Here is a 12830-nt window from a genome sequence, read left to right as displayed (position 1 = left end):
GCACACAAGGCATTTAATTTAACACATTGATGAGAATGAATATCTTTATAGCAAGGAAGGAGACATGGAATTCAGAATTTAATGGCATCTGCCTTTGAATTTTCTTAATGATGAGATTTCACTTTTCCATATCCTTCATCTCCAACTTCCTAAAGCATATTCCAGAATGGCAGAACCCATGACTGAAAAGAGCCATGAGCAGAATCAACAGACCTTTTACTTTCTGAATTAATTATTTCAGTCATACATGCCTCAGCACTTGCTTGCAGGGGTTTGCTGAAAATAGAATCAACTTGTGAAGCTGAATATTAGTGTGGCTGTGAAGGCTGGAAAATTCTCTCTTTTCCCAGACATTTCCTTTCTGACCCTTTTCACCATGTTCACCTGGAGTGTCCTTAAGAGAGGAGACTTTTATCAATTTGGTCATGCAAAAAGCAGGAGATTATGTTCATTTCTACCCATGCAAAGCAAACAGCTTTAGCTAATTTAACAGCACTCAGCAAATTGTGCATAGTTGGTTGGAGCAGGGAGTGAGGGTGAATACATTACCAAGTTGTTTGTGCAGAGGAATTTGGGTAAGTAAGTAAAAAGTTGTCACACTAGGCCACACAATTCCAGTTTGGATAGTACCAGTCCTTAGGGATAGATTTTCAAAGCTGTAGGAATTCTGCTGACATTGATGGATTACTCGGTGTCTCTCCAAATCTTTAATATGGGAAAGTCAATTATCTGTTATCCCAAAACAGTAACAAGGTGGCATGTAAACAGATGGGTGCATTGTTTCAGATTTGGTCAGACACTTCCTTTGACTCTCTGTAAATTTAGTATTTATGCCAAAGTCAATGATCTATCCTCATTGTGATTGTATGAGTTATACAGACTTTTCAAAGAGAATAATAAATAGGGCCAATGCTCAAAATTCATATCAAAAGGGAGATCAGAGTCAAGACAGTTCCATTTGTAAAATGTCTATTTATTCTTCCAAAAATGCCAGTTAAGTATTTTCAACTGCTGAATAAAATGCTGATGAAACACTTTTAAGAGCTGTAGTATTTCATACACACAACAGAAATAACTAATGGAAATACCAGGGATTTTTTGTTCTTTTCTTTCTTCTAGAACACTGTCATGCTGCATGTGCAGCATGTCTAAGCGTTCACAGACCATCAGTAAAAAAAACCAGTATACTTATTCTGGAAAACGAAATTGGCAAAAGGAGATCTTGGAGAGTGTGCAGCAAATAGCAGTGTGAATAAGAAGGGGGAAAAAGATGAAAAAGAATAGCAAACATACACCCCAGACCTTTCAGTGGCACATTTAACGAAAGTTAGAGAGATGTGACAGGGTTACTGGGGGTTTGCTTCATGCATTTGTAGTAAGCTGCATAATTCTTCACAATTTCCTACTAAAATTTTTAAATAAAGCAAAGCGTCATTTTCTGAGCATTCTTTCTGTAACCTTAGCAACAAAAGGAGGAAGAGGGAGAAATTGCAGATGGAAATTCTACCTGTCTGATCTCATCAAGGCAGAGCAGTAAATGTCTTGAGGGGTAAAATGCCAAGATCTCTCAGAGGTATTCTGCTCCAGTACAGATAACAAAGCAAGCTGTTTCTCAGTTTCTTCCTGCTCCAGGCAAAGTATGGATGCCTCTCTTCTGGTGTATGAAAAGTGTCTTTCAGTGCTAGATCAGACATAATCTGGCTCCAAAGTGCTACTGCTTAGATCTGGCTTACATAGGTCAACAGCCTGGTTGGTGGGTGTTTATTTTGAGGGTATCATTTTGGAGGTATAATATTGGCTGGCACAGTGGATTATAGCAAGTTTGGTTTTGGTTCCATAGTCATATGCTAGTGCCCCAGTGTCCCTATTTGTCTGGAAAACAAAGCCCTCAACTCTTTGTTGAGTCAGAATCACTGACTATGTACTTGAAAGAAACAGCAATTCATTCAGGATAAGGTTTTTTTCAATAAACATGGAAATATAATTTTGATTTGATCATGTAGTCACTACACTGTGGTGTATACAAAGTTGATTTTTCTTGTATTATATCAGGCATGTTATTCCATCACCTTGGAAATCAAGGTAATTTCTTAAATACACTGCAGAGGTTTATATAAACATTCAATAAAGGGTAGTACACATCTGTATACTACTCCAATAATGAACATGAATTCATACAAAATATTAGGTGACTATGATTTCTAAAAGACACTGGAGTCTGTACTGTACAAGTGCTTTTCTTTTATAGTTGTAGCTAATATTGAAATTGGAGGTGAAATTCAGCTTTTCAGTTTGGAAACTAAATGTAGATGCATGTGGCATAGACAAGGAATGTGCAATTTTTTACAAGGGCATGTAGTGGTAGGAGAAGGGGAAATGGCTTCAAGAAGATAGGTATAGATGAGATATTAGGAAAAAAGTCTTTGCCATGAGGATGGTAAGGCACTGGAACAGGTTGTCAAGAGCAATTTTGATGACTTATCCCAGGAAGATTTCAAGGCCAGGTAGGATGGGCTCTGAGCAGCCTGGTCTAGGGGAAAGAGTCCCTGCCCATGGCTGGGGAATTGGAACAAGATGATTTGTAAAGTCTCTTCCAACACAAACTATCCTGTGATCCAAGCTGGTGGAAACTTAAGGTGAGGTGCCTAGCTCTAGATGTCTGATATAATTTTAGGCTGTGGTTATACTGAACAATCCACTGCCACTCCTGTAGGATAAGGGTCAGCTGTAGGTCCTGAATCATATCTGCAATTTTCAGATGCCCTGGGTTCCTCCAGTGCTTAGTCAATTAGGTCTCATCCATGGTCAGTACAGGCAGTGCAGTTAAAGTGTGTATTTGGATGGCTCTAAAGTGGAGCTGAAGGAGCTGGCAGATCTTCACTGGCAGCATTTAATAGACCTGTGGTTCTGATAACCAGTGCTTACAAACTCAGCTCTTAGGTAGACAGCTGCACTGGAGTATCCAATCTGCACACTGAATAATATGCTGCTCATCTACCTTTTATTTTTTTTTATTTTTTTTTAGCTGAGTCTGAAGGGAAAAATATAGATTTTTTTTTTCAGATATACCAGTAAATTGTATCAAGGTCAAAATCTTGAGATTCCTCTTCTCTTTTCCCTCTCTCCATCTTACTTGCCACCCCACCAACCCCACACCAGTAAAAAAGAATATTTGAAACACAAATAAAATCTCATGTCTTCAACTTTCACTGGTCTTTGGTGCTTAGATATTTTGCATCCCTTCTGTTGCTTGAAATTGTCAAAAGACACCCTTCAGGTCAAAAGTAATTCTATAGTGCCTTGTGATTTATCTTCTTAGTGTCCTGTATTCAGATGAAAGACTAAAAAGGAAATACAAGTTTATGCAACATTCCACTTTGGATCAATCAACTCTGGAAGAGCAATATTGATTTAGAAGTTATACACAAGAAAAAATAACATCAAAACCAAAACAATGTATTAGTGTAATTTTTAAATATTTGAGTATATTGGGTCAACTGCACTCTAGGTTAACTTGAAGGGAGTACTTTTCAGAGACAACAGAGGGAGGATGTTATTCATCATCCTGATCTTGTCTGGGTAATTGTGAAGTGCACAGAGTACTCGTCTTGAAAAAAATCAGTGCGGATTCTGCAGAAAGCTTGTTTGGAACCTGATGTCAGGCAAAGGCAGCAACTTGGACACGCCTGTCTGGGCAGCATGTAACTCATCAAGCATCTCAATTAAATATGGTATCTTTGAGTTGTGACACGAGAGTTCTCAAGGGATTTATTTATTTTATTGAGTGTGACTGCAGGATCTGATAAAGAAACATTTCTGTGACAAGTCCTTAAGAAATGTGGCTGGTGATAACAGTTTAGTAAAACTGTACATAGCATTTTTTTCAATATTCTTGTGTACACAATCCAGAGTGAAATGCTGTTACACATGTAAACAGAAAAATACATGTGAATAAAGCAAAATGCATACTTTTTCTAAGCAAAAGAGCAGTAGAAATTGCTAACCACTTTCATAATCACTGTCTTTCTCTGTAAGCCATGAATGCTGATTTCAAAATTTTTCATATTGATTGCAGATTTCAGCCAGTCCCATGTTTTAGTAACTAAAGCTTCATGTGCGTTGTACTAGAAAGTGCTGTGGCTAAATGAATTACTAGTTTGTTTGCAACGTGTTTAAAACCAGCTCTCCCCACGGAAGCCATGGTGATGCAGTTTGTCCTGTGATGCCCAGCACTGGCTGTATGCTCCCCAGCACTGGCTGTATGCTCCCCAGCACTGGCTGTATGCTCCCAGCACACAGCTGGACTGAGCAGCATGACTGTGGCAAAGACTGCTGCTGAGTGAGGTGTACATGGGACACCTTTAAAGGCTTCAGCATAAGCTTTATCCCTACAGGAAAAATGCTACTGTGTTAATTAACCCACACTCCTGCCTGTATCACCTTTGTATTGATCATACATGTTCCTACAACCGATTGTTTTGGCTCAAAACCCGGATGGATCCCTGAAACATGATATCAAAAGCTCAGGAACTGCATCTCACATCAGTGAGCATGGAGGCAGCTTCCTGCACTGTCCTATGGAAAGCCCTTATCAGCTACAAATTATACCTGCTAATATCAACTTAATACTTCAGATCTGCAACACTTTCCATAGTAATTTATATTTGCCATTTCCCCTTCTCATGTGGGGCCTCAGGGCGCTTGGTTGGGTCTTGGTTGCTGTTTTCCTTGCATCTCTTCCAACAGAGACATGCCAAAGAACAGGAAATTAGGAGACTTATATCTCCTGGCATTTGAATATATAGTGGAGGAATACTTGGGCTACAGAGTTTGAAGTTGCTCTAATACCAAGGTGGAAAAAAAAAGAAGAGGGTGTATAATATTAAACTGAACTTATATATTTAGGGGAGGAAAAAATTGCCCAAGTGTGCCTGTAAGTAGGTCAAAGTACCTATGGTAATAAACACACTGTTATATTCCACACAGAAAGTGGATCTTTAAAAGACTAAAATACTAAATCTTTAACAAATGTAGTTATTTATGGTATTATCCAGAGTCATAAGCCACCAAGAATGGAGCTGGTAACAGATGTGGTGTCATAAGCACTAATGCTCTGTAGTCTAGACCTGGCAGATAGTTATTTATGTTTACAAAAAGTCATTTTTGCAGTTTCAGTTTCATGAGCCCTTCAGTCATTTATACATATCTAGAAATGAGAATATAAACTCTAAAACCTGTGTCATAACTACACCAAAATAAATTTTTTTCTAGATATTTTTTCAGGCATTGTATTGAAATGGTTCTTTTTATTTTCTTTTGGTGGAGAGGATGCTACAGAGAAGTTAATAAAGACGCATTTTTAGAATATAATTTCTCAGACTTCTGCTCTAGCAAATCAGGAACAAAACTGCATAATAAATATTTCCCTACTGTAATTGGGTTTTGAGTGACTGGTGATTTGGCTTTTTTCCTTTCTTAAGTAAGGCATTGCAGAGATTTTTGCTCTTTTGAAGCTTGTCTCATATGACAAGAGAGTCCAAAGGGCTTTATAAGCCTGCTGTAATGACCCCTAAATAGGCTGACAGTTTTATAGCAGTCCCCAAGAGGAAAGCTTCCTTTCAAAAGCAGCTGAATATCATGGAAAAGGCAGTGTCTCCACATTGACTTTTCACTAAGCCGGAAAGACTAAATGGCTTTTTGGATTAATAACAGTTTTATGGCACCCTTCTCTTGCAGAATGTCTGTCAGCATGTGTGACTCTCCATTATAGGTGCTGTCAGGAGCTCAGAAGAGTGCAGTTTAAAACCTGGGAGCTTAAGTTGTTACAGAGCTGTGTAAAGCCTTGTGTCTGCATTGGGGAGAGAGACGTGAGATGAATCCTTTGTTTCATCCCAGTTAATGACAGCATTTAATATTTACCATAACAACCTCTGGATGTAAATCTGTGAGATTCTAGGCAATGTGACTTCCATACTGGCCCTGGTGAAAACCTGAGTGTGAGGACTACTGTGCACACACAGTAGGCTTTCAGGACTCTGCAGAGTACTCATGTAGCCTCTCCTTGGAGAATACAGTGTGAGATGACATTTTCAATGTCAAAGCACTGAGAGACAGAATCTCCTCTTCAGTTAGATGGGGTTCCTCTCATTCATTAGTCATTATATTAGCTGTTCAGAATGGGGTTTGCTAGGGTTTCTGTCATCAACAGATATTCACAAGCCATCTTCAGGTTCTGCTGGTGGTTGACATCAAGTATTTATTCTATGCCAATATCGGTATATATGTGTATATTCCCTTAGTTTTTCCCATATAAGACATTTTAACAACAACAACAAAAATTTAAAGCACAAAAAAAAAAAACCACACAAAAACCAAAACAAAACAAAAAAAACGCCAAAACAAACGGATTGCAGCTTTGTCTCTATGAAAGCAGCAAGTCACTGTAAAAGCACTTCTCTAAATTGCATGTTTCCTTCATACAGAACAAAGACTTTTGTTAAGAAATTGAACAGCAGAGAGTTTGTCCTTGATGCAAAGTGCTTATGAAGTTGGTAATTCTGAGCACCTAAGAAAAGTCGAGCTTCCTAAACAGCAGCCCATATATAAATCCTCTCTAAGACTGATGTTGCAATACACATGTACCTTACCTACCAAAATTAGAAATTTCCCATTTTGAGAGGCCAGTTCAAGTTAAGTATTCCTCAGGGTTCTTTGATTATCAGATGCTGTAAACCTGTAAATCATAGTATTGCCATGTTATGATTGTAATTATAGTGTTCTGTAAAAATGAGCTATATGGCAGCAGCGTGCAAAGCATCTCTATCCCCATTTTCCCTGGCCTTAATCTTCCCACTAGGACCCCATCTCAGGATAGATGATCATTTCTTGTAGTGTCTCATCTCCAGTGCTAATGGCTATTATACCAGGGATATTCTCCATGAGTCCTTGCCACCTGCCCCTGTCTAAGTCAATGTCTGCCCAAAGAAAATGTGAATAAATGAGGAAAATCAGTTGCAACACCATACACACATGCTTCTCCTGCCCAGGTAATGTGGAGTGTGACCGTGCATCTCTCTTGCCCCTTCTCAGGGCCCAAAAACGTGCTGTTGAGGAGAGGCTTTCCATCACCTGCAGTGCAGAGCTAGCTGAAGTCCTATCCAAGCTGTCACCTCTGTTCTCCCCCTTGGGCTGTTTTTAGCTGGTGGGGATTAATAATGCTCAGAAATCTAAAAGCAATTTTCCAGCAAAAGTCTGAAACAATTCAGAAGTCACTTTTGGCTGTATTTTACTGACATGATTGGCAGAGGTACCGTAAGAGAGTAGCCAGCATTACATGTGATTGGGTGAAAGTACAAATAGTTTTGAGGAAGCTGTTTTGGCTGTATGTGTGCAGGGGCACATTGTTGTTGTCCTATTTAAATAGAAAGGGTGTTTTGGTTCTACAAAATGGATTGCCAGAACTGCCTTATTCCTTAAGGAAATAATTTTAATTGGTAGCTTATTTCCTTTCTCTAAATACCCAAAGAAGTATTGTTATCTTTGCTTTTTTCCTGAAAAGTAGTCTGTTTTTAAAATATAAAATTGAATGTTTTCTTCTTTCAGTATTTTCATTTTACTCTATAAAGGTATCTTTAAGAAAGCACAATTCTCTGATTAATTTCATAGGCTATTAATCTAGAAATGTTTGTATTCAGAAGTAAAGACTTTCTGAAATCAGTAATTGGTGATAGATTTTCTTGGAACTAATTATTTGGAAAATAATATCAGAAATTTCAGTAATTTCACAGTTAATTTAAAAATAGACCTAGTCGGTGAGTTTGACAATATTTGAGCAAATTTTAATATATTTTGTTAAAAACAGATGCCAGACCTTCTATTCACAGTGATAAAATTAAGCATCTGTAAAGTCTACCATCATATCCTTGAGAGTTTCAGAGTTTTTACATTATATTGTCATCTCAGTTGAAGCTGGAAATGCAATTTCAATAAGTAGCATATTTAAAGGGACAACAGTTATCTATTTAAATGCAGTCTTGCTGTCTTCTATTGTATCTGGCATGACACTTGATAAGGAAGCTCTGAAGATGAGGATCCTTGGACGGGATGATTCTGTGATTGATTGATCAATCGATTGATTGGTTTTTCATTGATAATGTCACAAACCACGTTCCAGTACTGAGAGAAGGCAGCCAAAACAATCTGCTGAAATGTTATGGCCATCTGGTTGGCTGATCCATAATTATCTTCCTTTTCCTTTCCTTTTCCTTTCCTTTTCCTTTCCTTTTCCTTTCCTTTTCCTTTCCTTTTCCTTTCCTTTTCCTTTCCTTTTCCTTTCCTTTTCCTTTCCTTTTCCTTTCCTTTTCCTTTCCTTTTCCTTTCCTTTTCCTTTCCTTTTCCTTTCCTTTTCCTTCCTTCCCTCCCATACTATTATTGTGCAATAGCAGAACTCATTCCTGGGTATGCCAGCTGCTTTTTCTCTGGTTGAAGTGATTAGTTTTCTTCAATTACAGCCTTACACAGAGGGAGCTTGAGAGATGGCAGAACTTCTTGTTCAGTAATGTCTGTGGTTTGGATCAAATTGAATCCAGTATTTAAAAACAAAATATGTGTGCAGTTTGATTCAACAGCAACTCTTACTCCTAAACCTTGTTTGATAATATCCTCTGTCTCCTAGAGATTTACGTGACTTTTCAATTTCTCTTAAAGAAAAAATGTGGCAGGAAAATAATTAAATTAAATATTTAATTAAATAATTAAATTAAATTTAAAAGTCCCATGTTTACCTATGTGATTGTATTATCATAGAATCACGGTGTCTTCATTGAGAGGCAACATTATTGTTTCGTGTTTGTTTTGGTACTATTTTCATGTATATCTTTGGCCAGAATCATTGGAAGCCTTAATCTGTTAAGACACAGCAGTTACTGATGAAATGTGATGTTTGGACTGTATTTGGGATTATCCATATATGTAATGGATGTTAATTCTTTGAATTTGACAAATACTGAACACCAAGTATTTAAAGAAGGCTTAATCTTCAGTCATGCTGAGCTTTTACGAGTAGTGCATTTACTCAGCTTTCCTGAAAAACTCAGTTGTATTTGGAGTATGGGAATATATTCAAAGACAATATCCCTTGTGAAAGCTAAGAAATTAATCTCTACAATCAACAATAGGGTGGCAACTCAGCATCAAGCATTGCCTGAGGTTAAGAATAACTTACTTCCCCAAAAGAAAAGTGTTATGAGAGATTTTCTAGTAAATATTCCCTTTATACTCACAAAGGCTGCCAACAGTAATCCTCATAGCTAGTGCAAAGAATATCTGGAAAAATCCTTTGCTTTAATGCTGTACTGTTCCATAGAAGAAAGGTGCTGTGTACTTCATATACAAACAGAATTTGGACAGAATTGCACATCTAGAGATCCAGTGGGGGATAATGCTCATATCCCCCAAATACCTGAAAAAGATAAAAAAAGAAAAGCTTTCTTGAAGCAGTAAAGAGTCCGTGCTCTGCTTTCTCTGCATGTCATTCCTTTCAGTAACATGCTTCTACGTCACTAATAGACACTGAAAAATTTGTTTCTCTTCATAATTGTATTTTTATATAATTTTAATAATCAGCAGAACTCTAAATCTATCTCATATAACTATTAAAATTATTTTCTTCATTGAGTAGTTTACATGAAAATTCAGTAAAATTTCTTAAACGTTTTTCCATCCTCTTACATAGTACCTACCTGTAGGGAATGGAATGTATTATGAAGCAGGTACAATCAGCCAAAGAATGTAAACAGGTCTGACAGAATGAAAACTTGAAGGTATCTAATGATACCAATAAAATCATATTTATTGAAGACTCCAAGAATTTCATTTCCATGGTAATGGAAATTAGGAATTATGAGAGCAGTGACTTGGAACAGAAGCTTGGGTCCTAAGCTGCTCACATCAACTTTAGTAGTTAGCTGCATGTGCCTTCTTGTTTCAGACTGTAAATTTACAGATGGGATTAAGAAAAATTAGGATGTGAGAGAGAAATATTTAATCGTATATTGATAAAATACATCTGCATGAAGGCTATGAAGAGGAATTCTGTCTTCCTTCTATCATTCAAGTAGAAGAGAGATTTTTTCCTTCCAGAATAGATAAATAATCTAAGATTATTTGACTTGAATTAAAATACTAAACGAGACTTTTTAAACACAGAATTTGGTAGACATAAGTAATTCCTCACACAACACCAAAATCCTGAGCTGAAGGCTACAATTTAAGTGTTTGATTTACAATCTGTGTGACGAATCTGCTTTAAGCATGGGTCAAGACACCATTTAAAACATTCTTATACAGCTACCAACTAGGCTCAGTGCTAGAGCCTTCTGGTGGTGGAGGTGGGGGCTTAGGTACTAGGAATTAACTGGGGTAGTTGATTAGCTATAACAAATTGAAATGCAGAGACTTTGCACAGTTTTGACTATAGTTTAAATATTGCATGTTTACCTGAAACAAACTGTTTTGGTAATTATTTATCATTTGTCTCTGGAGCCCTTTCCTTGAGATTTTGTATGCTTTAAGTGTGACCATTATTTACTATGGAAATTTTTTCAGAATGATAAATTGGACTTGGAAAATATATATATTTGTTTTCAAAACCTTTTAATTTACAGTACCTCTGTTGTATGCATGACAGCAATAACTGCTTCTGTTGACCATTAAAGGAGGAAAGAATTTGGTAAGGTGGCTGGCTTTTGTCATCTTCCTGACAGTATAGTTTTAATTATGTTTACTTGTGTGACTAACCTAGAGCTAGTGAAGCAGTTAGAAGTTGCTTTAGAATTGTTACTGAGATTTACAGGACATATAAATTACATCTTGGCATGCAAAGTACAGCAGAAGACACATAAATTCTCAAGAGGAAATAACCTGATTATATCTGCAACAACTTAAGTAAGATGCATCAGTAATGATGTTAATGTAGAGTCAAATCCAGCTGAAATGGGATTTATGGTCAAAATGTTTATCTAGGACATGAATGATGTCATTAGAATATAAGTCCTTGCCAGGTGTGTGTCCAGCTCAGGATCATGTCAGTAGGAATGGGTTGTGTGTGATCTGGGGCTGTGGGGAGGGGATGTCAGGTCCATGTACTGCCATGTGGGTGACAGGGTCCAGGAGGTACAGCAGGAGAGAAACCTCTCCACCACCAGGGTGATTCCAAATTCCAAGTCATCCTCTTCAATTTTCTATGGTACTGTTTATTTTCTGAGTTGATTTTAGTTTTCAAACTCTATTATCAAGGCTTTGGGGGATTTTTACTTGGTCTTAGAAGGGGAGGAAGCAAGGAAGGAACTAAGAAATACTAGCACGTACTGCTTTTGTAGTATTGCTTGTAGCTATTCATCAGAAAGCTGGCAATTGTTGATTTAAATATTTTGTGGTTGTAACAGCTTGATTTGAGTAAAGGAAGACTGGGAATCTGAGATGAGTTTCATTTCTTGCCTCAGACCACACTTTTTTTTTCTTTTATTCTGTCTTATATAGGAAGGTAGAGACCTTCACAGTAATTTACCTTAACTAAAATTTGCTGTGATGGGAGCATGAGAGTAACTAGTGTATTTTTTAAAACAATGAGAATTAGGAAGATTTCTTCCAAAAATATGTATATATTTGTCTGTCTTGGTGGGGCAAATCTGCAGTAAACCCAACTTTTGGAGATTTAAAATAAAATAGCATTGTAAGCATATAGCTGTTAGGAATACTACAGATGCTCTTAAATGTTCATAAATAGGATATTCTGGTGAATTATGTTCATAAATGTTAAAAAAATATGATTTTTTTAGGTTGTTATCTGTGAATAGTTCTCATGGCTCCATTAGAGTGTGGCCATTGTTACAGGAACTGTCTATCTTGCCTCAAAAGACATCAAACATTTTGCCATGGATTTCACTGATGTGGTTATTACATAACCTGTATGATTGGTACTTGGGATAGTGAACATTATAATCATAATATAAGATGATTGCATGAGGTAACTGCCTTGCCAACTGCTAGTGGTTAGGACCAGAGCTGTCTCTGCAACACATTTATAATTTTTACCCTTTTTCCTTCCTGTATTTCTTTGAGGAGCAACAGAACTCAGTATTTCAAGGTTGAGTTTTAAATAAAAACTAAGGTGCATCTTCCATTATAATCTGCTTTTTCTGTGTTTTTGCCCTTTTTCAGGAGGATACAGATCATAACTATTACACATCAAGGACATATGGCCCATATGATTCTACCAGCAGGGATCTGTGGGTCAATATAGACCAAATGGAGAAGGACAAAGTAAAGATTCATGGGATCCTTTCCAACACCCATCGACAAGCAGCAGTAAGTTATTTTATCACTTTCTTCTTTGATTAGCATGAATATTCTCCCCCAGTGACCCACACAGCAGTATTACTAAGTACCATGACTATTGTTCACAGAGCAATATCTTTGGATTCTAGTTAAGCTGTGGAAGTCTTTACACTGTTATTATCAAATGATTCTTTGAACTTTTTGAACCTTCTGTAACAGTCCTTCAGAGATGCCTTTACAAATATATTTAAAATTTTCCTCTGTTCCTAAGAATATCAAACTATCAAATGTTAAACCACTTTTGTAGCTGAAATCAGAGGGAATTTTACTGTTGAGTTTAATGGTAAAATATTTGGGTTCAGGATGAAGTTGAAGTTTTAAGTCTCTCATGGAATGTATGTGGTATGTTTGCACTTCTATTTTATATGAGGTGTCATGCTTCTATTTCCTTTTGGGACAACTGATAAAGCTCATGAGAATGTCATATAGTAACA

At 37.0% G+C, this 12830-nt stretch overlaps 1 protein-coding gene across 1 annotated transcript in view; it reads left to right on the top strand.

Moving 5' to 3' along the window:
- The window catches only part of PLXDC2 (plexin domain containing 2), a 249047-nt gene that overhangs the window by 123645 nt on the left and 112572 nt on the right, over positions 1-12830 (top strand). Inside the window, exon 3 of the mRNA XM_088160730.1 lies at positions 12220-12366. Within this exon, the coding sequence (XP_088016856.1) occupies positions 12220-12366 (147 nt within the window). The remainder of the gene's footprint in view (positions 1-12219; positions 12367-12830) is intronic.

The sequence above is a fragment of the Sturnus vulgaris genome, chromosome 1 (assembly GCF_052056855.1).
Source record: "Sturnus vulgaris isolate bStuVul1 chromosome 1, bStuVul1.hap1, whole genome shotgun sequence".
Lineage (NCBI taxonomy): Eukaryota > Metazoa > Chordata > Aves > Passeriformes > Sturnidae > Sturnus > Sturnus vulgaris.
Note: the sequence above shows the minus strand (reverse complement) of the source record. Positions and strands in the feature narration are given on the sequence as shown.